This window comes from Rutidosis leptorrhynchoides, chromosome 2, assembly GCF_046630445.1.
Source record: "Rutidosis leptorrhynchoides isolate AG116_Rl617_1_P2 chromosome 2, CSIRO_AGI_Rlap_v1, whole genome shotgun sequence".
Taxonomy (NCBI): Eukaryota; Viridiplantae; Streptophyta; class Magnoliopsida; order Asterales; family Asteraceae; genus Rutidosis; species Rutidosis leptorrhynchoides.
Genome location: NC_092334.1, coordinates 594,216,861 through 594,241,309, shown reverse-complemented (window position 1 = coordinate 594,241,309; position 24,449 = coordinate 594,216,861). Strand labels below are relative to the sequence as shown.

Below are 24,449 nucleotides of genomic sequence, written 5' to 3'. Positions count from 1 at the left end.
TGTTGGTGAGTTATAGGTTTAACCTATATATATCAAATCATAATAATAGACCACAAGATTTCATATTTCAATACACATCCCATACATAGAGATAAAAATCATTCATATGGTGAACACCTGGTAACCGACATTAACAAGATGCATATATAAGAATATCCCCATCATTCCGGGACACCCTTCGAATATGATATAAATTTCGAAGTACTAAAGCATCCGGTACTTTGGATGGGGCTTGTTAGGTCCAATAGATCTATCTTTAGGATTCGCGTCAATTAGGGTGTCTGTTCCCTAATTCTTAGATTACCAGACTTAATAAAAAGGGGCATATTCGATTTCGATAATTCAACCATAGAATGTAGTTTCACGTACTTGTGTCTATTTGGTAAATCATTTATAAAACCTGCATGTATTCTCATCCCAAAAATATTAGATTTTAAAAGTGGGACTATAACTCACTTTCACAGATTTTTACTTCGTCGGGAAGTAAGACTTGGCCACTGGTTGATTCACGAACCTATAACAATATATACATATATATCAAAGTATGTTCAAAATATATTTACAACACTTTTAATATATTTTGATGTTTTAAGTTTATTAAGTCAGCTGTCCTCGTTAGTAACCTACAACTAGTTGTCCACAGTTAGATGTACAGAAATAAATCGATAAATATTATCTTGAATCAATCCACGACCCAGTGTATACGTATCTCAGTATTGATCACAACTCAAACTATATATATTTTGGAATCAACCTCAACCCTGTATAGCTAACTCCAACATTCACATATAGAGTGTCTATGGTTGTTCCGAAATATATATAGATGTGTCGACATGATAGGTCGAAACATTGTATACGTTTCTATGGTATCTCAAGATTACATAATATACAATACAAGTTGATTAAGTTATGGTTGGAATAGATTTGTTACCAATTTTCACGTAGCTAAAATGAGAAAAATTATCCAATCTTGTTTTACCCATAACTTCTTCATTTTAAATCCGTTTTGAGTGAATCAAATTGCTATGGTTTCATATTGAACTCTATTTTATGAATCTAAACAGAAAAAGTATAGGTTTATAGTCGGAAAAATAAGTTACAAGTCGTTTTTGTAAAGGTAGTCATTTCAGTCGAAAGAACGACGTCTAGATGACCATTTTAGAAAACATACTTCCACTTTGAGTTTAACCATAATTTTTGGATATAGTTTCATGTTCATAATAAAAATAATTTTCTCAGAATAACAACTTTTAAATCAAAGTTTATCATAGTTTTTAATTAACTAACCCAAAACAGCCCGCGGTGTTACTACGACGGCGTAAATCCGGTTTTACGGTGTTTTTCGTGTCTCCGGGTTTTAAATCATTAAGTTAGCATATCATATAGATATAGAACATGTGTTTAGTTGATTTTAAAAGTCAAGTTAGAAGGATTAACTTTTGTTTGCGAACAAGTTTAGAATTAACTAAACTATGTTCTAGTGATTACAAGTTTAAACCTTCGAATAAGATAGCTTTATATGTATGAATCTAATGATGTTATGAACATCATTACTACCTTAATTTCCTTGGATAAACCTACTGGAAAAGAGAAAAATGGATCTAGCTTCAACGGATCCTTGGATGGCTCGAAGTTCTTGAAGCAGAATCATGACACGAAAACAAGTTCAAGTATGATCATCACTTGAAATAAGATTGTTATAGTTATAGAAATTGAACCGAAGTTTGAATATGATTATTACCTTGTATTAGAATGATAACCTACTGTAAGAAACAAAGATTTCTTGAGGTTGGATGATCACCTTACAAAATTGGAAGTGAGCTAGCAACTTGAAAGTATTCTTGATTTTATGTAACTAGAACTTGTAGAATATATGAAGAACACTTAGAACTTGAAGATAGAACTTGAGAGAGATCAATTAGATGAAGAAAATTGAAGAATTAAAGTGTTTGTAGGTGTTTTTGGTCATTGGTGTATGGATTAGATATAAAGGATATGTAATTTTGTTTTCATGTAAATAAGTCATGAATGATTACTCATATTTTTGTAATTTTATGAGATATTTCATGCTAGTTTCCAAATGATGGTTCCCACATATGTTAGGTGACTCACATGGGCTGCTAAGAGCTGATCATTGGAGTGTATATACCAATAGTACATACATCTAAAAGCTGTGTATTGTACGAGTACGAATACGGGTGCATACGAGTAGAATTGTTGATGAAACTGAACGAGGATGTAATTGTAAGCATTTTTGTTAAGTAGAAGTATTTTGATAAGTGTATTGAAGTCTTTCAAAAGTGTATAAATACATATTAAAACACTACATGTATATACATTTTAACTGAGTCGTTAAGTCATCGTTAGTCGTTAAATGTAAGTGTTGTTTTGAAACCTTTAGGTTAACGATCTTGTTAAATGTTGTTAACCCAATGTTTATAATATCAAATGAGATTTTAAATTATTATATTATCATGATATTATCATGTATGAATATCTCTTAATATGATATATATACATTAAATGTCTTTACAACGATAATTGTTACATATATGTCTCGTTTAAAAATCATTAAGTTAGTAGTCTTGTTTTTACATATGTAGTTCATTGTTAATATACTTTATGATATGTTTTCTTATCATAGTATCATGTTAACTATATATATATCCATATATATGTCATCATATAGTTTTTACAAGTTTTAACGTTCGTGAATCACCGATCAACTTGGGTGGTCAATTGTCTATATGAAACATATTTCAATTAATCAAGTCTTAACAAGTTTGATTGCTTAACATGTTGGAAACATTTAATCATGTAAATATCAATCTCAATTAATATATATAAACATGGAAAAGTTCGGGTCACTACACAAGCGCTCCTAAGCATCTAGTCTAACAACTAGTTAGCTTCAAAACACGATACCTGTAAAAAGGTAAACAACGAGAGGGGTAAGCATAAAGCTTAGTGAATGCAATAATTATACACATACATATATAACCTACTTACTTGCAATCACTTACGCAATTACCGCATAAATGCTAGCAATATAATTAGCATACCATCGCGAAGTATAACGCTAAATCTCCAATACGCAAGCTAGCACAAACAATAGCATATAACTCGAACAATATAATATGCTACACTACAACACATAACCATGGTTAACCAATCATACTAGGAATGGTACTCGAATTTTCTATCGGTATTCATAACAACCATTAGAGTACTTAACACGTCGTACACTAATCCCATGGGTGGCATCTTAACACATCGATGCTTCACCCCAGGTGGCGTCTTAACACGTCGACACTTCACCCGTGATAGTTCTTGGAGTGGCATCTTAACACGTCGATATTTCACTCCGAGTGGTGTCTTAACACGTCGACACTTTACTCATCAACTTACTTGGGGTGGCATCTTAACACGTCGATACTTCACCCCGGATGGCGTCTTAACACGTCAACACTTCATTCGTTACTTTCTTGGAGTGGCATCTTAGCACATCGATACTTCACTCCGGGTAGCGTCTTAACACATCGACACTTCACCCAGGGTGGCGTCTTAACACATCGACACTTCACCCGTCATATTACTTTGAGTGGTGTCTTAACACATCGACACTTCACTCGTCACGTGAAATGTGGTGTCTTAGCACATCGACACTTCACATCTCACGCTAAAACAAATAAATGCATTATATACCTACGCATATAATTATTCCACTCACCTCGAACTCGAGCATTACAAACCATGCGTGAAATCTCCAACAACGCACCCGAGCAAGCTTTTACCTACAATAGGCATATATGTATACACACAATCAACATACATTCTCTACAAGAGAATTCGACGCCAACACCCTTAACCAAGGGTTTATACTTACCATCACAAACCGCCCATTTAGACACCTAAAATGGACTTTACCAATTACCACTATGAGTGATAATTCCGACCCATTCAAACAAGTACAAACTAACCCTTATTGCACTTGATCATACAAAACCAACCCACAAGTGCAACTTGACCCAAATTGCACTAAACCACCAAAACAAGTCAAGTTTGACCCATAATTACCATTTTAACACTTAACATAAAAGTTTAACCCCGAATTGACCAAATTAGGTTTAACTCACTTTGGCTTGTAAATTTATACCCAAAACACCTACAATCACTTACAACTAGTGATTCTGTCTCAAAATCATCATTTGACACCAAAATCAAGAACACTTGACCCAATTCAACTAAAAACTCATTTTAACCCATATTAGGGTTTACACCCCAAAATCAAGTCAACACAACACCAAAATCACTAGTACACAAGTGTTCTAAGTTTTAACCAACACATGCAAGCCCCAAACTTACAATTTCATCAATCGAAACCCTAAGTCACCAATTCGGGTTTACTTACATGAATCTTACCCAAAAACCCCCAAATTTCACAATAAGTGGGTTATAACTCTAACTAGCACAAACTCTAACTCAAACAATAATCTTAACAATGAAATTCGGATTTAGAACTTACCAACACTACCACAACGTAGCCGTGAACGAGGTGAACAACATTAACACTCGCGACTCAACCCGATTCACCCTTCTTCTTCCCCAAACCAAGCTCTCTCACTCTCTCTAAAATGGTCCCTCTCTCTCTCTAGGAATGGATGAGAGTGTTTGGGAAGGTGGAAATGGGGATAAGAATGAATTTGGATCAGTTTTGATGGCCCAAATGACCCCCAAGTGAAAAGACCCAAATACCCTCTTTTAAAAACTTCAAAATATCACAGCTGGCCCGTCAGGCCATTTGGACGGCGTCCAAAATGGCTGGATGGCGTCCCAATGAACTGAGACAGAAACTGGAACTTGTTTTGGTCGTAACTTTCAAACCGTAGCTCCGTTTTTGATGAATCAAATATCGTTGGAAACGTAATGAGATTTACTATCCAATGGTATGGTTTTAGAACCTTAACTCCAACTTTATTTGGGATCCAAATATACGCTTACATGCCTCGTATTTCGAATGACGTTCGAAATAACGCGTAACTGAAAAATGGGGTGTTACATCTGATCACTTGTTTATTCACTTCTTCTTTCTTCGAACACGTTTTGATGATTCTTAGGTTCTATAGAATACTTGAGGACAAGTTTTCTTTTCCTAACATTGAAAGATTACATCCTCCCGATGTTTAATCATCAATGACACGTAATATACTATATCTATATGTATATATATATATATATATATATATATATATATATATATATATATATATATATATATATATATATATCTTCATATTTAATCATTCATATAGTATACACAAAACGCATTAATCTAGTATTTGTCATGCAATACATATTTTCACTTAAACACACAATCCTAAGGCAAGTAAGCTTCCTACACTAATCTTTTGAAATCATTTTTCAAAAAAAAATTTGCATTAGTAAGAAAAACCTTTCATTAATACAAAGTCTTTTTGAGAAGGTTATTCTCATTAGCATTTTGATCATTGATTTTGATTGATTTTAAGATTACCCAATCCTTGACTTATCTCTACCATGGAATTGCTAGCTTGGTCCATTTTTCCCATATTCTCAATTTTCCTAATAATGGACAATGGAATTTGATTACAAGATTTGTGTTTGCTAGAGTCGTGACATATATTCATTTCATGTTTATCTCTTGATGAATCACAAATAGTTATCCTTTCAAGTTTTCTTTTCAAGGTGTTATTTTCATCAATTAAAACTTTGTTAACTTGTCTAACTTTGTGTAATTCTTTCTCTAAAAGTTTTACTTTGTCACGACTACTATCATACACAAATTTATTGGTCTTGTAATCATCTAACAATTCTTCATAATTAGAAGGATAGAATACATGTACCTCATTGCAATCCATGCTTGAGACGTCATCTTCTTTGAATGGAGATTCAACCTCTTCTTCACTTTGACCATCTTGATCTAAATCATTCAAAGAACTCATGAGGTAAAAGTCTTCATTTCCATCCAACCCTTTTGCTTAAGAATCACCAACCTTTACCAAATCCTTCCTAATTCCTTTACCCTTTAAACTTCTAGAGTTTAAATCTTCTTGAGAACATAGTGAATCCCAACATTCTTTAGCACTTTCACATGAAATTATCTTTAACCTTTCTTCACTAGGAAGAATTCCATAAAGTAGTGAAATTGCATCAAATTGTTTCAAAATATCATTGTTTTGAAATGTTGACTTCACTAGCCTTGAACTAGCTTGTGGTACAAAGTCTCCTACTTTGATTATTCTCCACAAGTAGTAATCCTTGGATTTGAGATAAGACTCAAATCTTAATTTCCACACATCAATATTCATCTTATCAAATATTGGTGCTTCTTTCACCAATTCTTCCAAGTATCCCATAGTTTGAGTTGATCCAATAATCATTGACTCAAGTTTTTGCACAAAACAAATTTTGACACTTTTGCGATCGTTTGTAGCGCAATGATTTGAGCAACCGCTCTGATACCAATTGTAAGTAACTAGGGGGTGAATATTTACTTAATACATTTTTAACACTTTTTTGATTGATCACCAAATTCGATTTAACTTTGATCAACCAATTCAACTCAAACTTGATGTGTATAGTGTATATGTTCAAAATGATAAATGAAGTAATGTAAAGAACATAGACACAAGGATTTATAGTGGTTCGGGTGAATTTTAACTAATCCACCTTAATCCACTCCCCGATTACACTAATTGGGATTTGTTGCTTCACTAAGGACTTTTCTCCAAACCCGGTGGAGATTCGATTTACAAGTCTTCAACTTCTTTGGTAGACAACAAACCTAATCTTTCTTTCCCTTTGAAAGATCAACTCCAACCTAGATCAACTTGTCTTCACCTTGGACAAGTATTAATCTCCAAATAAGATTAATCAACTTCCTAAGTCCCTTTAAGGAAGTAGATCACTAAGCGAGCCTATGCTTCTACTAATTGAAGTTACAAGACTTATACACTTTGCAATGATGATCCTAACACAATACTAGGACATACATTACATTAAGTAAACTCACAAGATAAATGATTTTGATTAGTAAGTTTACAACAACCAATTCTATATCTATAAGATCATAGAATCTTCTCTTGCTTGATCACATTTGAGTAGTAATTGATGCACTTGTGATCACTGGAGATAAGCCTTTGAAATATGCAAGAGGGACTGCTTCAAAAGCTCTTAAATGTTTTCCTTTTATAGTGAGATTCAAAAAATAGCCGTTGACACACGGTTGCCTGCACGGTCGACCGTGGTGCAACAGTGTGTGCTCCAGTCCAAATTAGGTATTCGTTGTATAGCCGTTTGACTCAAATTTGAACACCACATTTTAGCACCTTTACTTCTTCTAGCACCTGCAAAAGAAACCAAACATCCTATACAAGTAATATATGCATTAAGTGTGTGAGATTTGGTCTTAATGCATGAAAGTGACTAATCATTCCAAAAGTGGTAAACCCAACATTCTTGGAGAGGTGTCTTGATTGATATTTAGGGAAATTTCAGTTTGGTCAAGACTTAGTTAGTCACATTAATGTCTTTGGTTCAATTCTAAAGACTAGTCACTATGTCATTAACTTCATAGTTTCAATTAATCACAAGTCATGATCTTTTTAAGTTTAGTTAGAGATTAATTGAACAATGTCTCTATAAGATAATCATGAAGCATGTAGAGACATCAAAGTTAAGTCATAAGCAATCACCCTTAGTTACTTAGACTAGATCAAATAGACAATTGACTATACTTTCATTGTGAACCATTTTACACTTAATCTATTGGAGTAGGTTAGTTACTTGAATCCTAACTAATGAGCACATTGCAAACATATTAATCAAGTTGACAAGTTTATGAGTATTAAGCATATTGGCAAGTAGCAAGTAATACTCACATAGTAAGAGATAGTTATTCTAGGATCAATCATATAGATACTTGCACAACTTATAATTCAAGCACTTAATAAGTTTAATGTGCAATATAACACATTACATGATTAATGTGTAAGCACACATTAATGTCCAACACATGCACAAGGGAAGAGCAATCTCTAGTTGGGACTTGGTGACCATCCTAAATGTATCTAAGTATGTTTTAGGATTACAAGTCATTACTAGTTAACCTTGAGAGCATTGTTCCTTATTTAGCCTTAATTAATCACTAAGTCATTTCTAATAGCAATCATTGTTCTAATGACATTGGCTTAAGTGTGTTGGTACTTGATGATCAGACTAAGGATATCTAGATAAGAATTAAGATCACAAGTTTTTGATTAACACTTATGTGTTATGCCTAATCTTGATTAATTTGTCATTAAGATGTCATTAGGCGTAATTAATCATAATTAGTGTTTTTATGACCAAAACTCGGTTGAGTATGAAGAAGGCATCTATTCTAAGCATGTTGAGAAAGGTTTCATGAATTATAGATGTCGGGAACTAGTCAAACTTTATTTGGTCGAAAATGGTAACAGAGAGAACTGCGGTCGCACTGCGGTTGACCGTGGTGACGACCGTGCAACTTGTTTTCACAAAACTGCGTTGCAATTCAGTTTGGGTTTTCACGGTTGACTATGTGGTCGACCGTACCTCGACCTTGTGTTTAGCTGAAGTTTTAATTTCATTCTTTAACCTATGTTTGACTTGGTCATTTGCAAGATAAAGTATGGATTAGTGACCTTGCTTGTTTTATGTTAAGATGTCAGTCATCACTTATGCATATGTATGTGTCATCATCAAAACATATTCTTTGGTTAATCACACTTTGGTTAATCATACTTAAGTTTATCGTTTAATGCATTAACCCACATTCAACCAACAGCACGGATTTTTTACTATTATGTATACAAAAGCCATTATGAGTGAGAAATAAACAAAATATTTTTGGATTATCAATATGAAAAACAACAAATATTTTTTATTTTTCCACTAAATATGTACAAAAGAATTCGTGCGAAAACACAATCTAGACATTGGAATCAGTATCAGCCAGTAAGGTCAACATCCCTCATTTCAGTTTCAGAAAGTTAAACCGTTGTTCATCTAATGGTTTAGTGAATAAGTCAGCTAACTGATGTTCTGTAGGGACAAAATGAAATTCAATGTGTGACCTTTTTCAATGTTATCCTTAATGAAAGTGATATTGAATGTCTATGTGTTTTGTTTTTGTATGATGAACAGGATTGCAAGTTATAATAATAGCACTCTTCGATTTACAGTAAATAGGAATCTTATTGAACTTGAAGCCATAGTTAGAAAGTTGTGTTCGCATCCACAACACTTGAGATCAACAACTTTCAGCCGCAACATATTCTGCTTCGGTTGTTGAAGTTGCAACACAGTGTTGTTTCTCAGAAGACCAACTGACTAATTTATCTCCTAAAATCTGAAAACTGCCTGATGTGCTTTTCCGATCTAGTTTACAACCCCCATAGTCAGAATCAAAGTAAGCAACTAAGTCAAAACCGGTTTCTTTAGGACATCATTAGCCTAAATTCATCGTGCCTTTAAGATCCCTAAAGATACACTTAACCGCAATGAAATGTGACTCCTTAGGGTTTTCCCGATATCTTGCACATAAACAAGTATTAAACATGATATCTTGTCGGCTCGCAGTCAAGTACTATAATGAACCAATCTTACTACGGTACTTTGTTTGATTGTAAGGCTTTCTATTTTCATCTTCATTTATTTTCGTACGACTTTCTATGGGTGTTCCAATTGATTTACAATCTCAAGGTCAAATTTCTTTAAAATCTCCAAAATATATTTTGACTGATTGATGAAAATACCCGTTGAAAGTTGTCGTACTTGTAAACCAAGGAAAAATTGAAGTTTCCCCATCATACTCATTTTAAAAGCACTAACCATTAATTGTTCAAAAGCATCGCAGAATTTCGAATCGGTTAAGCCGAAAATAATATCATCTACATAAATCTGAACTAATAGAATATGATGACACTTCTTTTTGATAAAGAGGGTCGTATCAATTGTTCCTTTAGAAAAGCCAGATTTAAGTGGAAGTCATATAGAACATCATACCATGCGCGTGGTGCTTGCTTGAGTCCGTATAAAGCCTTTTTAAGCAGGTAGACATGGTTAGGTCTTGTTGGATCTTGACCCAAATGTTGTGTTGATGTTATTTGTTTTACTACTGAATACGAGTTTAAAGGATAAACTAACTCGAGATATGATATTTTCAGGTAATAAAGGAACGGAGAAGACTCGGTAACATTAGATCTCTGAGTCCTTAGTGGTAACTGGTGAGTGAGAATACCTTTATCGGTATTATTGTACGATAACAAGTTCAATTACTGTTGTTAGTGATAGTGCGTATAGCACTACCTTGTGCTAAGTATCCGCACAAGTGTGCAAGAATCCGCGAGCCGCACAAGTGTGCAAGAATTCGCGGTCCGCACACCGCGAATATTCCTGAAACTATAAATAGAGAGTTTTGCCTCTCATTTATAGGTTGTTGATTTTCCACCATTTGCTCTAGCCTTTGTAATTTTCGCTTGTGACTTTGCCCAAGGAACTTTTACATTGTGTTAAGGTGAATTATGCTAATCAATAATCAAGACCGGGTCGGGGTGATTGATCACTTGATTGTTAAAGTGAAAGACGATCATCAGGGCCCAAAACGAACAACACCACCCCAATCCTCCTCATTGCACTCGACCTTGATCCAATTCCATGAGGAAGACGGATCTAGGCACGATCAGTTAGTATGTTGTACGCTTGTATGTTGATGGTCTAAATTGTATGTATACAATGGATGGTATCACAAATTGATGACTGTTATGTTCATTGTTGTTTTAGCATCTATGGTGTGTAGACGAAAGAGGTCAACCATGACGTACTGGTTGGGTTCAAGCGCTACTATCTAGTAGTATAGTTCAAATGACGTATGTGTTGTGTCAGTAAGACTATGTTAGAGAGTCAGTAGTAGGAACTATCGATAAACTCTAGCCCGATCAACTAGTGGTTACAGAATCTGTACAGGTAGTCGGTCCTCTAGTGATAACGTATTCGCTTGTGATGTCGTATTCGCATTGTTAGATGTATGTTGTATGTTGGACTTGCTGTTGTTATGATTATACACATGTTGGTCTTCTCATTCACTTAGCGATGCGCTAATCCCTCACATATTCTCCCCTGCATGTTATATTGTTTTGTATGCTAGGGTCGGAAGATTGTTGGTGATACTTATTTACTATGTTTGATACGCCTTGACATGCCCGAACTCTGATGTTTGTGATTATATATTAATTGTTTTGGAGCGTATCATTGGATGGTTCATGTATTATACGTTAATGATATGTCTCATTGTATATATAAGTATTTTGTTTAAATACTTTGATTTCGAGAAAGAAAAAAAAAAAAAGTACGGTGTTACAGTATAAGTAATACTTTGAATTTTCTCGATCACATATTTAACTTCGCAAAGTAAAACAATAGATCCTCTCCTAGCTCGAACTTCTTCCATGACCAAAGAAACGGCTAATATGAGTAGCTCCTAACATAATTTCAAATATAATCATCTACATGATGTTTCAAGACATGTATTGAAGTAAAAAAGTCAACTTCTTATTTATGAAACATAAATTTTACTACTACAAAAGCATCTAGCTACAAGGACTACTAAAGGTAGATGCTTAAGATCCATCAATATGATCATTTACCAATTGTTTTCTTGCAGTGAAGAACTGCTTCATAAATTGAACTCTCAGAATCATAAGATCTAAGCCAATTATCCGCCACATACTCTTTACTTCTGGGAGACAAATTGTAGTTCTTGACACACTCAAATTCCCAAGATCTTGACCAATTATCAGAACCACAAGGGTCAATTGTTCCGGAAGATTCGCAATTCTTGGTTCTTTGTAATCGACTTTCGCACCTTCTTCTCATTCGGAGAAAAATCAGTCTAAACAAATTCAAATACTTTTGCATGACTCTTTTAGGTAATCTTTTATAAGATAAAGAACGGCTTCTTCGATAGGAACATGGGGTGGCAGAAGAGACGGGTGAGGCTGACGTGGAACTTGAATTAGAATCGTAGATCTTCAAGTCCAATGGATTCGAGAAAAGGGGAACAACAATCCCATTTGATATAAGTTCATCAGCATGAACACAAGGTTGCAATGTTGGAAGACTAAAGTTGAAATCTTGATGGAAAACAAGAAATCTTTGGGAGGCAGAAAGCCTTGGGTCCATTTCGATAAAGTTGGAGTCATCAAATGCATCAAATGAGGCTCTAAATGAACCTTTTGGGCTCTCAAAAGATGGTTTTAGGTTCACTAACCAACTATATGAGAAACTCTCAATGGAGAGTGATTCTTTAGTTTCCATATTTAGCTGAAGAAAAATTAGAATTTTAGAATATGAATGATTTGAGGGATATTTATGATTTGTTTACCAAACTCCTTGTGGGGTGTGTGTGTGTGTGTGTCTATGTATGGTATATATATAGAGACATACAATTCATACATGTTCATGTAAGGACATCATTATTGTGGTACTCTAGTACACACTATAGATAACATAAATTTATCAGTAAAATAAGGGATAAAGTGGGAATACAAGAGACAGAAATGTGTACCCCACATGATGTAATGTTGCATGTTATGTTTAACAATAAAAGTTGTATTGATATTTTATGGTAATGGTCTATTCATGACAAAACTTTCTTGCTAAAAACTGTGTACACAGACTTGCCTTTCTGATCTTTTCAATATCCATACATCACCATTTTATTTTTTATTAAATATTAACGTACCCGCGAATGCAATACGCGCTATCGAATCAAAATTTTGTGTTGAACAATTGATTAATCCTTAAAACATTTATATGACAATAAGATACTATGAAGCATTTGGCTATGTGATATGAAACCTCATTCTATTCTATGTATGATAATATCAAGAAACAAAAGAGATTCAGTTGCACCTTTTAAGAAATGTATTATTGAGCTCCAAATAAGAAACTTAGTAATTTGAAATATGTGTCTAGGGGACAACTTAACATACAAAGCATGAAACAATAATAGTTGTCACATGAACTTGTGATAAAATAAAGAAACATGCATGCTCACATTAAAATATCAAAGTTTGCAAAGATTCCACATACTTGTCTAAGCAATCCATTATTATATATCTCAAGTTGTACATATAATAAAATACTAATTCTAGATAAGACGATTCTAGCCAATGCAACAACCCAATTTTGTGAGCGTTGGGAAGTTAGTCTTTGCAAAGAGTCTCATTTAGCACTTTTCAACTTGAGTTTATTTTAAAACTAGAATGTGACCTTTTGATTATAAAAGGGTGCCAACTTATCATACAAATTTGGCCTCTTAATTGACATTTTTTAAGAGTTAGGTAACAAAACATTAAAAAAGAGTGATGGTCATATACAACATGCCTTGATCTAGACAACTTATGTTTATAGTATTTTATTTAATTATTTTAGTTCCCTAACAGGCTTGAGTCTTTGACTAGCTTTACGAGCCAACTAATCTCGAGATGACCCTCTGCTTAAGCTGCTTAGAGTCATTGGTACATTGGTTCATTAGTATTAATAGAATCGATCAAGTCCATATCACCACTATAATGAAGGTGTGGTAAGGCTAGAGATAAAAAATCATACATGAAACCTCATATGAATCATGCAAAATCTAAAACTAAATTTTAGTTTTAAATTTTTAAAAATTCCATTGGACTGCAATTTTCAGGGATTTGCATCCACCAACAATCTGGGTGGTAGGCATTTTAACTATACAGGCTATTCAGTGCCAAAATAGATAATAATGTTGCGACACAATTACAAAGACCTAATCACAATCAAACCATACAAAACAAAAATAGGAGACAGAGGTCCCGGATTGTTGTCGGAGAATTGAAACAAATGGACAGGAAAAAATGTGACGGTAGAAATAGATAACAAGAAAAAGACTTTGAAAACCAAGCAAATGGTCCCTTTTGATCTCCTTCTTTGAAGACAAAAAGGCGACTGTAACCGCAAAGACTAATATCTTCGTTAGAAGGTGGTTTGTAATTGTAAAGAAAACATCAATTTGAAATCAAATATTCAAATGGACATGTAGGGTAAGATGTACTGATCATGTTGTCTAGGATGTAGCTACAAAAAATAATGCATATACTTGTGTAGTATGCATCAAATCTCTTTTAGAAACAAAGGAAGAAAAAGTAACAATGTAGCATATGCATGAAGATGGGAATGTATATTATATTTAGGGTGCGTTTGATAAAATCGAATGATTTAGCGCTGAATGATTCAGAATCTGAATGGTTAAGAGTCTCTGAATGAATTTAATTCTGAATGACAATAAGCTGTTTGATAATCATTTTGAATAAACAATATGACTCAATTAAATCAACTTGTTATCGTTTAACATTAACAAAAACTTCAATATACTTATTTGATAAGTGTTCTGAATATGATTTAAGAAGAATATTACATAAAATTTAGCCTCTCAATGATTAAGAGAGTGTTTTAACTCTGAATGGTTCAGCACTGAATACTGAACCATTCAACACCATATCTCATTCAGAGGTCAGAAACAAACGCACTGAATGCTGAATGGTTCAACATTCAGTGCTGAATCATTCCATTAAGAGATACACAAACGCACCCTTAATCATCATTGTTTGCAAATATAAATAAAAAAATACTAGAGTAAAAGTAGAAGGAATAATCCACTTCAATGTTTAATAAATCCACAATATTTGTAATATACAAGTTGTATTGTACAACTTATTAATACATAGATTCGTCAAAAATTGAATTAGAGCACAAACCTCATATTATCTCACTAATGTAAGTGAGCAAGTTCCAAAGCATCTAAATCACTAAGCTATCATTTAATTCCCAAGACTAAGACAATAATTTTATGAGCATATTCCTAAAGAAAACACATTTTTAGGAACAAATTAGACCGGTAATTGTGAACAAAACTGGCAATATCGATGCATTTACTCTACGAATCATATACATGCTCGGAATCATCATCACAACAAAGGGATCTCAAAGATTGAAAGGTAAATGCATTAAATCAGCTTTCTTATAACAATTATATACACAGCTCAGTATCCAATTTCTCACTAAATGCTACTACGGCGTCAATATTGACCATCTAGTTCGATCAAAACAAAATAACAAAACAAAATGCATACACAGATGGTGAATATGAAAGTAAATTTTGAGTCAAGATTGTCACCTCATGAGATCTACAAATACAAATACATTCCAAAGACTATGCAACAGCATCGACGGTAATAGATTTCTTGACCGTGCAAAAACCGTACCCATAACGACCCCAAGAAACACGAGCGGCAACAATCTTTGCATATTAAAATGTGCCAATGCAAATGCTAACGAACTCACCAAAATCGCACACCAAACAGGCATGTACCTAGTTAAAGAAGGAAGAAGAAACCCTCGAAAGACGATTTCTTCCCAAACAGGGGCACAAACGGAAACAACAATAGCATAAAGCGCCATAGCCATTGGATCTCGAGCCACGATCGATTGCTCGACGGTTGACATTGTGACAGGTGTCGGGTGCGGCATGGGAAGTAAATTAAGGTTGATTTGTGAGAGTCGGTTGACTAAAGGGAACATGAAGCATCCTAAACAGACATCAATATACCAGTTTCCTTTAACGGTGAATTTGAACCAGTCGGATGAAAGAGGACGGAATCTTGAAAGGGAAAGTTTGAGAATTGCAATTCCGGAAATACCCTCGACCACGTCTGTTAAAAGGCTGTATAATGCTTGTCCTCGATATGGTAATGTTTCTTTTCTGAAACCCGTTGTGTGAGCGACAAACGGTATTATCCATGATCCTACTAACCAAAATGAGGTTATCCAAAGAAGCATTACCTGCAGTGAACAAAATAAAAATGACAAATTTGCGCCTAATGTACAGTACTCAAAACGACATGTTGTAAGCCACAAAAAGGCCCACCAGCGTTGAACAGATATATATTATGTTAATGAACAACCAATGTTGACGAGGGTTGGATTTAACTTCAAACCATATACTTATGAGTGGGTCGATTCAGGTTATGTTTTATCTCTACAAAGTCAAACAGGTAAATAAAAATTTGCTTGGAAGAAATGCGCTAAACGGGTCAAAGTCGCCCAACGTATATTTTATTGCACATCTTAAACCATTTTATTGAAATAATCTGACAAATATCAGAATGACAACTTTTTTAGTCATATTTGACAACAATTATTAGTATAAAGGTATAAGGGCCTGTTTACTAATGCATTAATGGGGCTTATTGTTATGGACAGATTACTCGGTCACCATTTGTGAATAAGTAAAAGTTGAACACATGTTTCGAGACAACCAACCTTTATCAAAATATTACTCGTTTTGACACATTACCCATTACCCAATCAGCCCATATGCCAATTCTCACAATTTATGTTCAGCCCACATAGTGCTATAAAGTTAAGGTGATGTAAAGACAAGTTGACCCTTGGTCATATAATAATAATTAAAGAAGTAGAATAATTCAGCCTCTACCCTTGCTTTATGTTTCAGATTGCATTCTAACAAAACATAGATACCTGAACAATCAACTTACTTAAATGTCACTATTACGAAATCAAAGCATCCAAATTCAGATTTACAGCCTAGTATATGTTAACTCACTTTTCGTGTATTGCCCGACATTAGAAAGTGCTAAAAGTTCAATAACTTCAGTAACTATCCAATTTCTATTTTCATTGATGCATTATAAATCAGACTTCATGTTTTGATCAATATCAAAAAGTGCCAAGAATAAAGTTATTCAGTGCACTATTCAACTTTGTTTCTAATACAAAAACTTGTAAGATCCATAAACTTCAACTGTTTAGCCACCACCTCTTTCAGGGTGAAAGCAAAAAATCAATATTTAAACTTATAACAATTTCTCTTTCAATGAAAACGAGTTATAATAGAAAATTAATCATACTCGTAATGTATTGTATTGTATATCTAACCTATAGCCAAGAATTTAGACCTAATAGTCATTGAAACTTGTTATAATGTTGTTTTAACCGAATGTTAAAGGACATGTTTGTTATACATGTGTTTATTTCTGTTCAAAGGGCATACTTGTAAAACTGCATTATATCAAAGGTTAAAGCCACAAATTGGCTATATACTTTCTCAAATGTCCCGATGTCGCCCATATACCCATTTACGTCCCACTGTCGTCTACAAAATTTCAAAAAATGTATCAATGTTAACATTTCGTTACGGGTTACCTGCTGAACCGGTAAAGTTAATTATTTAACTTTTTTTCATTTTATATGTCCCGATGTCGCCCCTATACTTTCAGTTGTGTTCCGATGACGCCCATATACTTTCAGTTTCTGTTCCGATGTATCACCAACGTGTCATGACTACCTAGAAGCCACGTCATCAATTGTTTTTGTTACAAGTAAAAAAAAGTATAGTGGGCGACATCGGTACATTTTTTGAAAGTTTGTAGACGACAGTGGAACGCAAATGGGTGTATGGGCGACATCGGGACATTTGAGAAAATATATAGCCAATTTGTGGCTTTAACCCTTATATCAACTGTACTGTATATCTTGGACCTGGACAACTTAATGTATCACCTATCTAGTTAATTTAATTTAAACAATTAGACAAAGCCTATAGTACGACAAACTAGTGTATCTCACATAATTATGCTATATGAATAATGTTTTTTGGTTACTTGGTCCAAAGAATATAGTAACAATACTGCAAAGAGGTGTACCTGCAATATGGTCTTAGCTGTCCATGGCACTGTCCATGGTTTTGCGCAAAATATAGCATCTACAGCCTGAAAAATAACATTCAAGTACATCAGCAAAACTATTCACCAATTTGATTACCAACTCTTTTAATCCTGTCAAGTACAATAAATCTTAAAGGCATAAGCGACAATTTAGCATGGTTGAAACTTGTAAAAGTCCCTGACTGTTCGGGATTTTAAAGTAGTCTGATTTATTCGGTCAAAGTTGTTAAAAGTCCAATTTAGTCTGTCAACGTCGGATTTATTAGCTCAAAGTTGGATTTATTCGGTCAAAATTGTTGAAAGTAGGTCTAACACAGTCAAAGTCAAAGTTGTTAACGTCCTGATTAGTCCCAACAAAGTCCCGATCGAATAGTTCCCGACTAAAAGCTTAAACAACCTTGCAATTTTAATACCACCAGATGGATATCATATTCTTTTGGGGGATTACTGAATAAAGGGTGATTATTTTCTGAATAATTAATATTATAAAGTGCAAATATTAAACAAAAGAAGTAAAGTAGGGACTATCAGTTTAGGTGTTAACACGACAAATATCGAAATTACACAGACCAGCTATTAAGAGGCAAATTATGGTACCATATAAACAAAAAATATGAAATACATACAAGTACCTTTCTTAAGTTTAAAACCCAATTATGTGTCACATTTGGTAGTTCTCTTTCTGGTTCAACGATATCTCCCGGCAATTGATCTTCTGAGGTTTCGGAAACGGTATATTCAAAAGAAGATTCATCATGCTTAAAGCATAAAAATTTCCAATTCTACAATTTAAAATACAATCGAAACGGGTTAGATAAACATCAAACTCAAAGCCCGGAACTTATCGTATGTGTTTCAAGCGGTGTATAAAAACAAATGAACAAAAAATTGTATTCATTCAGTGTTAGCATTGTTTTGTTTATATGAAAGTAATCGAGAGCCTGATGGTCGAGGGGAAAAATCATATCAACAAATTCATAATCCATTTGTAAATACTGTTTCTAAATTTCAAAAGTAATATAGCATTCACATATCGAAATAATATAGAGTTATGTCGTTCATCCCAAGTTAATGATAGTGAAAGTGATGATTGAGAAAAAATCACATCAACAGGTTCATAAAATATAATACTGTCTCGGAATTCAAGAATATTGTTTCTGAATATCAAAAGTAATCTAGCATTCACATATCAGATTCATTTAGTGTTATATGCTGTTATCCGAAGGTGTTATAACAAAAGCTTGATGATTATGGGTAAAATCACATCAATAAATTCATAATACTCTTTTTGAATTTCAGAAGCAGCCTAGCATTCACATATCAAATACACAAATGCGTCAACCACCCCTTAATCCAACCAATTGCTACTCCAACCAACTATATGATACAAATGCTTAAAAATTTGGATGGACTTGAGTTGTATAGGCAGACTGAAATAAAAAAATCATGGTGCAACTTTATGTCACAATAGAACTTTGATCTCCGACTGCAACATGCGTGAACCTACTCCACCCTAAATTTTTACTCACGTACACGACGAAGATGGGGTAATTCACTGGTTTGTGGTCTAAGGGCAGCCGGCCAAGAAAGAATCAATTGTTTAATAAGTGAGTAAACATGTATGTATGTATATATATACTTCTTGTAGCCCATATTTTTTATTTAATCTCAACTTGTTTTTGTTGATTCTTTATTTTTTGGTTTATTTAGAGGAAAAAAAAAAAAAAAAACTATGTCTTCGGATATGGCGTCTTATGGACATTCATGAGAGTCATTTATTGTTTGTAGACGAAGTTATCATTTTGTTCCGGTCGAATTAACAAATTCGCAACAAGGCATTGTCAATGTACCTAGAGATTTCCCTCAACACCGGTCTTTCGATCGTGAACATTTTCCTGTTCGATTAATTATGATTATGAGTGCTTACGGTAGAGAGAATCATATATGTGACGATCATGGATCAACATCATGTTATATATTTTGAGTACGGTGTTAAGAATCGTCAATGGAGCTCAATGATGTCCTTAGTCCAAGCAAATGATAATGTTCAAGCAAAACCAATCAACCAATATGCTGTTCCACACGAGAAACGTGGAGGAAGAGCACATTTTGTACACCTTTTTCTATGATGGTGATATTTCTATGTAAAGAAACTGCCATTCATTTTTTATGATGGTAATGGAGCGGTAATGGAAAAACAATATGGGTTGATGAAACGTTGGTCATTTATTGAACCATGTACAATGGTGATGAAATATCGGCTGCTAGAATATCATTATGCTCATGAGTTTGATCAAGATTTTATTCAAATATATGAGTTACAAAGTCTATACAAGAAACACTATCGGCATCAAGTATACATTGTTTAACGTGATTTCCAGCGGTATTATGCAAATGGTGACCGTATGAACTTCGATAGCCTATCCACAGAGTTTATGAACGGAATACTCTACACCAATATTCAATGTACTCCCGTCATTGTTTTAATAACCAAGCAAATCACTACAATTACTCGACTCGCAACTGACCAAAGTTACACAGGATATTAATGTAAAGTATTTCGTACATGAACTGTGTGGGCAGGCCATCGAAGTTAATAGTATCAACCATTTGATACAAATAATTGGACACAGTGCCAACCAAAATATACTCACTACCCATAGCGTTTCTTGTATACACTTATAACCCATGTATCTAGATAGAATCTTGATCAAACTCATTAGCATAATGATCTTCTTACAGTCGACACATCATCACAACTGCACATGGTCCAGCAAAGGACCAAACTTTCATCAACCGATCTTGTAGTTCCATCACCGCTCCATTATGATCATAGAAAATAATGGCAGTTGTACCAAAATGTGTCATTCCTCTACGGTTCTCGTCTAAAAGAACATATTGGTTGCTTGATTTGCTTCAATATTATCATTTGATTAAACTAACGATCTCATTGAGCTCCACTAACAATTCGTAACATTGTACTCAAAATATATAACATCATGCTCATCCATGATCGTCATGTATACGATTTTCTCTCTATCATTAGCACCCATAATCAATCGAAATGGAAATGTTCACGATCGAGTGGTCGGTGTGAAGTAAAATCTCCATGTACATTAACAATGCGATGTTGCGAATTTGTTAGTATATAGTATATACTATATAACCATCACTAGATAGCCCAGTGGTTGGGGCCCTGAGTTCCTTACAAGAGGTCTCAGGTTCGAATCTCGTATAGGGAGAATATTTAGTGGTGGCCAGGGATAGGTTGGAAACAGCCAGGGAGTAATCCTGCTGGGCTGCGTACATCAGAGTATGGGGTCGGATTACTCGCCCTCCCGGGTAGCCCGAATAGAAAAAACCTTTTACCTTTTACCTATAGTATATATATATATATATATATATATATATATATATATATATATATATATATATATATATATATATATATATATATATACGTACATGATTACCCACTTATTCATCATTTGATTATGTCCTAGTCGGTTGCCCTTATACCACAAACCAGTGAATCACCCCTTTCTCACTGTGTACATGAGGTTCACGACTGTTGTAGTCGAAGATGAAAGTTCTATTGTGACACGTAAAGTTGCACCATAATTTGTTTGTTTCAATATTCCGAAAGAACTCGGGCTACATCAAAAATTTTAAGTATTTGTATCATATAGTCGGTTGAAGTAGGGACTAAGGAGTGGTAGTTAGATACTTCGATATTCTCTGCTGTAAAAAGACTAAATTGATAACTAGGTAAAAGGATCTGATGCACAATTTGTTGTAACGAGATAACTACTAAACTAACTACACACAGAAATGCAACATAACAATATGCTCATATTGAACTCGCGATAGCTTTAATCAACGCAGGTACATATATTTCAAAATTCTAGGAAAAATTGCTATCACAGAAACTTATTAGGCAATTCAACAATTGTCATTTTAGGAAAATCACTTTCGCTTTCCCTTTCTTTAATATAAAAAGTTAATTCTCTACATAAACAACATACTTTATGTGTTCACTAAGCATAACAATGCACTGTAAAAATATTACTTGTTGCCAATCATAAGAACATATCATTATTATTTTTACAAATAAAAACAACAATATATTTAGAAAGAAAAACAAAAAATTGATATCTACACATACCATAATTAATTGTAATAATAAAAACTAACCAATATATAAACTACTAAAATGAAATATAAATTCAAATCATAAACAAGGAGAATCGATACTTACATTTCTCGATGTATAAGAATAAGATAATTTAGAAAACCGATTGGTCCGGCTGGATGAAATATTATAGGGTTTGGAGAATTTATTAGAATTATAATTTTTGTTGAAATATATAACTCTAGCAGTAGAAGAAAGCGCTTGGCAAGATGGTGATGCGATAAGAGACATGGTGACGTGGCTTCACCGAATGGATTGAAATCCGGGTGAGAGTTATTGGTGGTAGTTGTTGCTGCATTAAAGATGAACAAAAACCCTAATTAGGTTAATTGGGCATATTTTTGAATAAGAGAAACGATTGATGATGCAAATTACTAAGTTTTAATGTGAGTTTTAGAGATAAGCCAGTTGGGGCGGCGACGGCAAAGAAGAAGGAAGGTCCGGCGAAGGTGTGAGGAAAAGGGGAAAAAGGTTTGATGACGTCAGTATGTGTAGATAATCCGTAATTATAATTGTGGAAAGCCGTGCATCGACGGATTGGGATATTTAATTTTTGATTTATTATTAAATTATTAACCTATATACTAATTGTAAGCCGATTTTGTCGTTTTAATCCAAACCCCGCCCAAATTTTGGTCAAAACGACATCTGGTGGCCTATAAAAAACCCCGCCCAAATTAAGTACACTTGAAATTTTGCGGGTGACAGATGCTTAAGATGTAATCCAAGGCATTTACTCTGTTATGATACTCGAAGTTGTCTCTTTTTTTTTTTATCTCAAGTTGTACTAATAATCTACAATTTATAGTTTTTACAAGTCTCATTTTTATCTTTTTCCTCTTTTTTCTCTTTTTTTAAATACAGGTGGAGGAATGTACGGGAACTTCCAATTTTACTGTGTTGGAACAAAAGTTGTATGAATATGTGTGAAAGACGAAAAGAAACTAGTGGTAGATTTCCTATTCTATAAACTGAAGCGACCCGTCCTAATTCATCCGGACAAAGTCCATATCGATTACAAACGATTCACAATAGTTGGTTACATCGCGAGGTACTTGACCTCTATATGATACAGTTTACAAACATTGCATTCGTTTTTAAAAGACAACCTTTCATTTACATCGAATGTTGACGACATGCATACCATTTCATAATATATCCAACTATAATTGACTTAATAATAATCTTGATGAACTCAACGACTCGAATGCAACGTCTTTCAAAATATGCCATGAATGACTTCAAGTAATATCCTTAAAATGAGCTAATGCACAACGGAAGATTTCTTTCATACCTGAGAATAAACATGCTTTAAAGTGTCAACCAAAAGGTTGGTGAGTTCATTAGTTTAACATAAATAATCATTTCCATCATTTTAATAGACCACAAGATTTTCATTTTCAGTTCTCATAAATATACGTCTCATGCATAGAGACAAAAATATCATTCATATGGATTGAACACCTGGTAACCGACATTCACAATATGCATATAAGAATATCCCCATCATTCTGGGATCCTCCTTCGGACATGATATAAATTTCGAAGTACTAAAGCATCCAGTACTTGGGATGGGGCTTGTTGGGCCCGATAGATCTATCTTTAGGATTCGCGTCAATTAGGGTGTCTGTTCCCTAATTCTTAGATTACCAGACTTAATAAAAAGGGGCATATTCGATTTCGATCATTCACCCATAGAATGTAGTTTCAATTACTTGTGTCTATTTCGTGAAACAGTTATAAAAGTTGCGCATGTATTCTCAGCCCAAAAATATAAAGGGGTAAAAAGGCAAATGAAACTCACTGTACTGTATTTTGTAGTAAAAATACATATGACGATATTGATCAATGCAGGGTTGGCCTCGGATTCACGAACCTATATCATTTGTATATATATTAAAACATATAACGGAAATCACATAATTTTCATTTATTAATATATATTATTTATATATATTTGTATTTATATAGGATTTATATTAAATTACATTTAAAACATATACTTATATTATATCTTAAATTATATGTGATATATATTTATTTTGTATATATATATATATATATATATATATATATATATATATATATATATATATATATATATATATATATATATATATATATGTCCATATATTTATATATATATTTAGTATTATTTGGTAATTTGTTATACGAAGGTATCTATAAGAAAATATATATATTTGTTTGATATACAGTTATATGAAATGTTAGTGTAATTATGGTATGTGTAATATGTATACCTTATATACATAATATTTATAAAAAAATAAAAATAAATTATAGTTTTAATAATAATGGTTTACTAATAGTAACGATATAATTAATAATAATAATAATACTTATTCATATCTTAAGAACTTAATGGTTTTATACCTATACTTACGTATGTATATATACTTCGTTTA

The 24,449-nt window shown here is 33.5% G+C and overlaps 2 protein-coding genes across 2 annotated transcripts; both read right to left on the bottom strand.

Annotated features, from left to right (window-relative positions):
- Positions 1–11,430: 11,430 nt before the first annotated feature.
- Positions 11,431–12,497, bottom strand: LOC139893361 (probable membrane-associated kinase regulator 6). Its single transcript, XM_071876521.1, has one exon. It carries the CDS (start codon positions 12,373–12,375, stop codon positions 11,698–11,700), a length of 678 nt encoding a protein of 225 aa, XP_071732622.1. The 5' UTR covers positions 12,376–12,497; the 3' UTR covers positions 11,431–11,697.
- A 2,591-nt stretch (positions 12,498–15,088) lies between these two features.
- On the bottom strand, positions 15,089–20,492 carry LOC139889916 (uncharacterized). The gene is made up of 5 exons (XM_071872829.1): positions 20,360–20,492; positions 20,154–20,251; positions 18,464–18,613; positions 17,811–17,876; positions 15,089–15,927 (listed from the first exon to the last, which is right to left on the bottom strand). The coding sequence occupies exons 1-5, from the start codon at positions 20,490–20,492 to the stop codon at positions 15,259–15,261; spliced, it is 1,116 nt and encodes a 371-aa protein (XP_071728930.1). The 3' UTR covers positions 15,089–15,258.
- Positions 20,493–24,449: the final 3,957 nt, after the last annotated feature.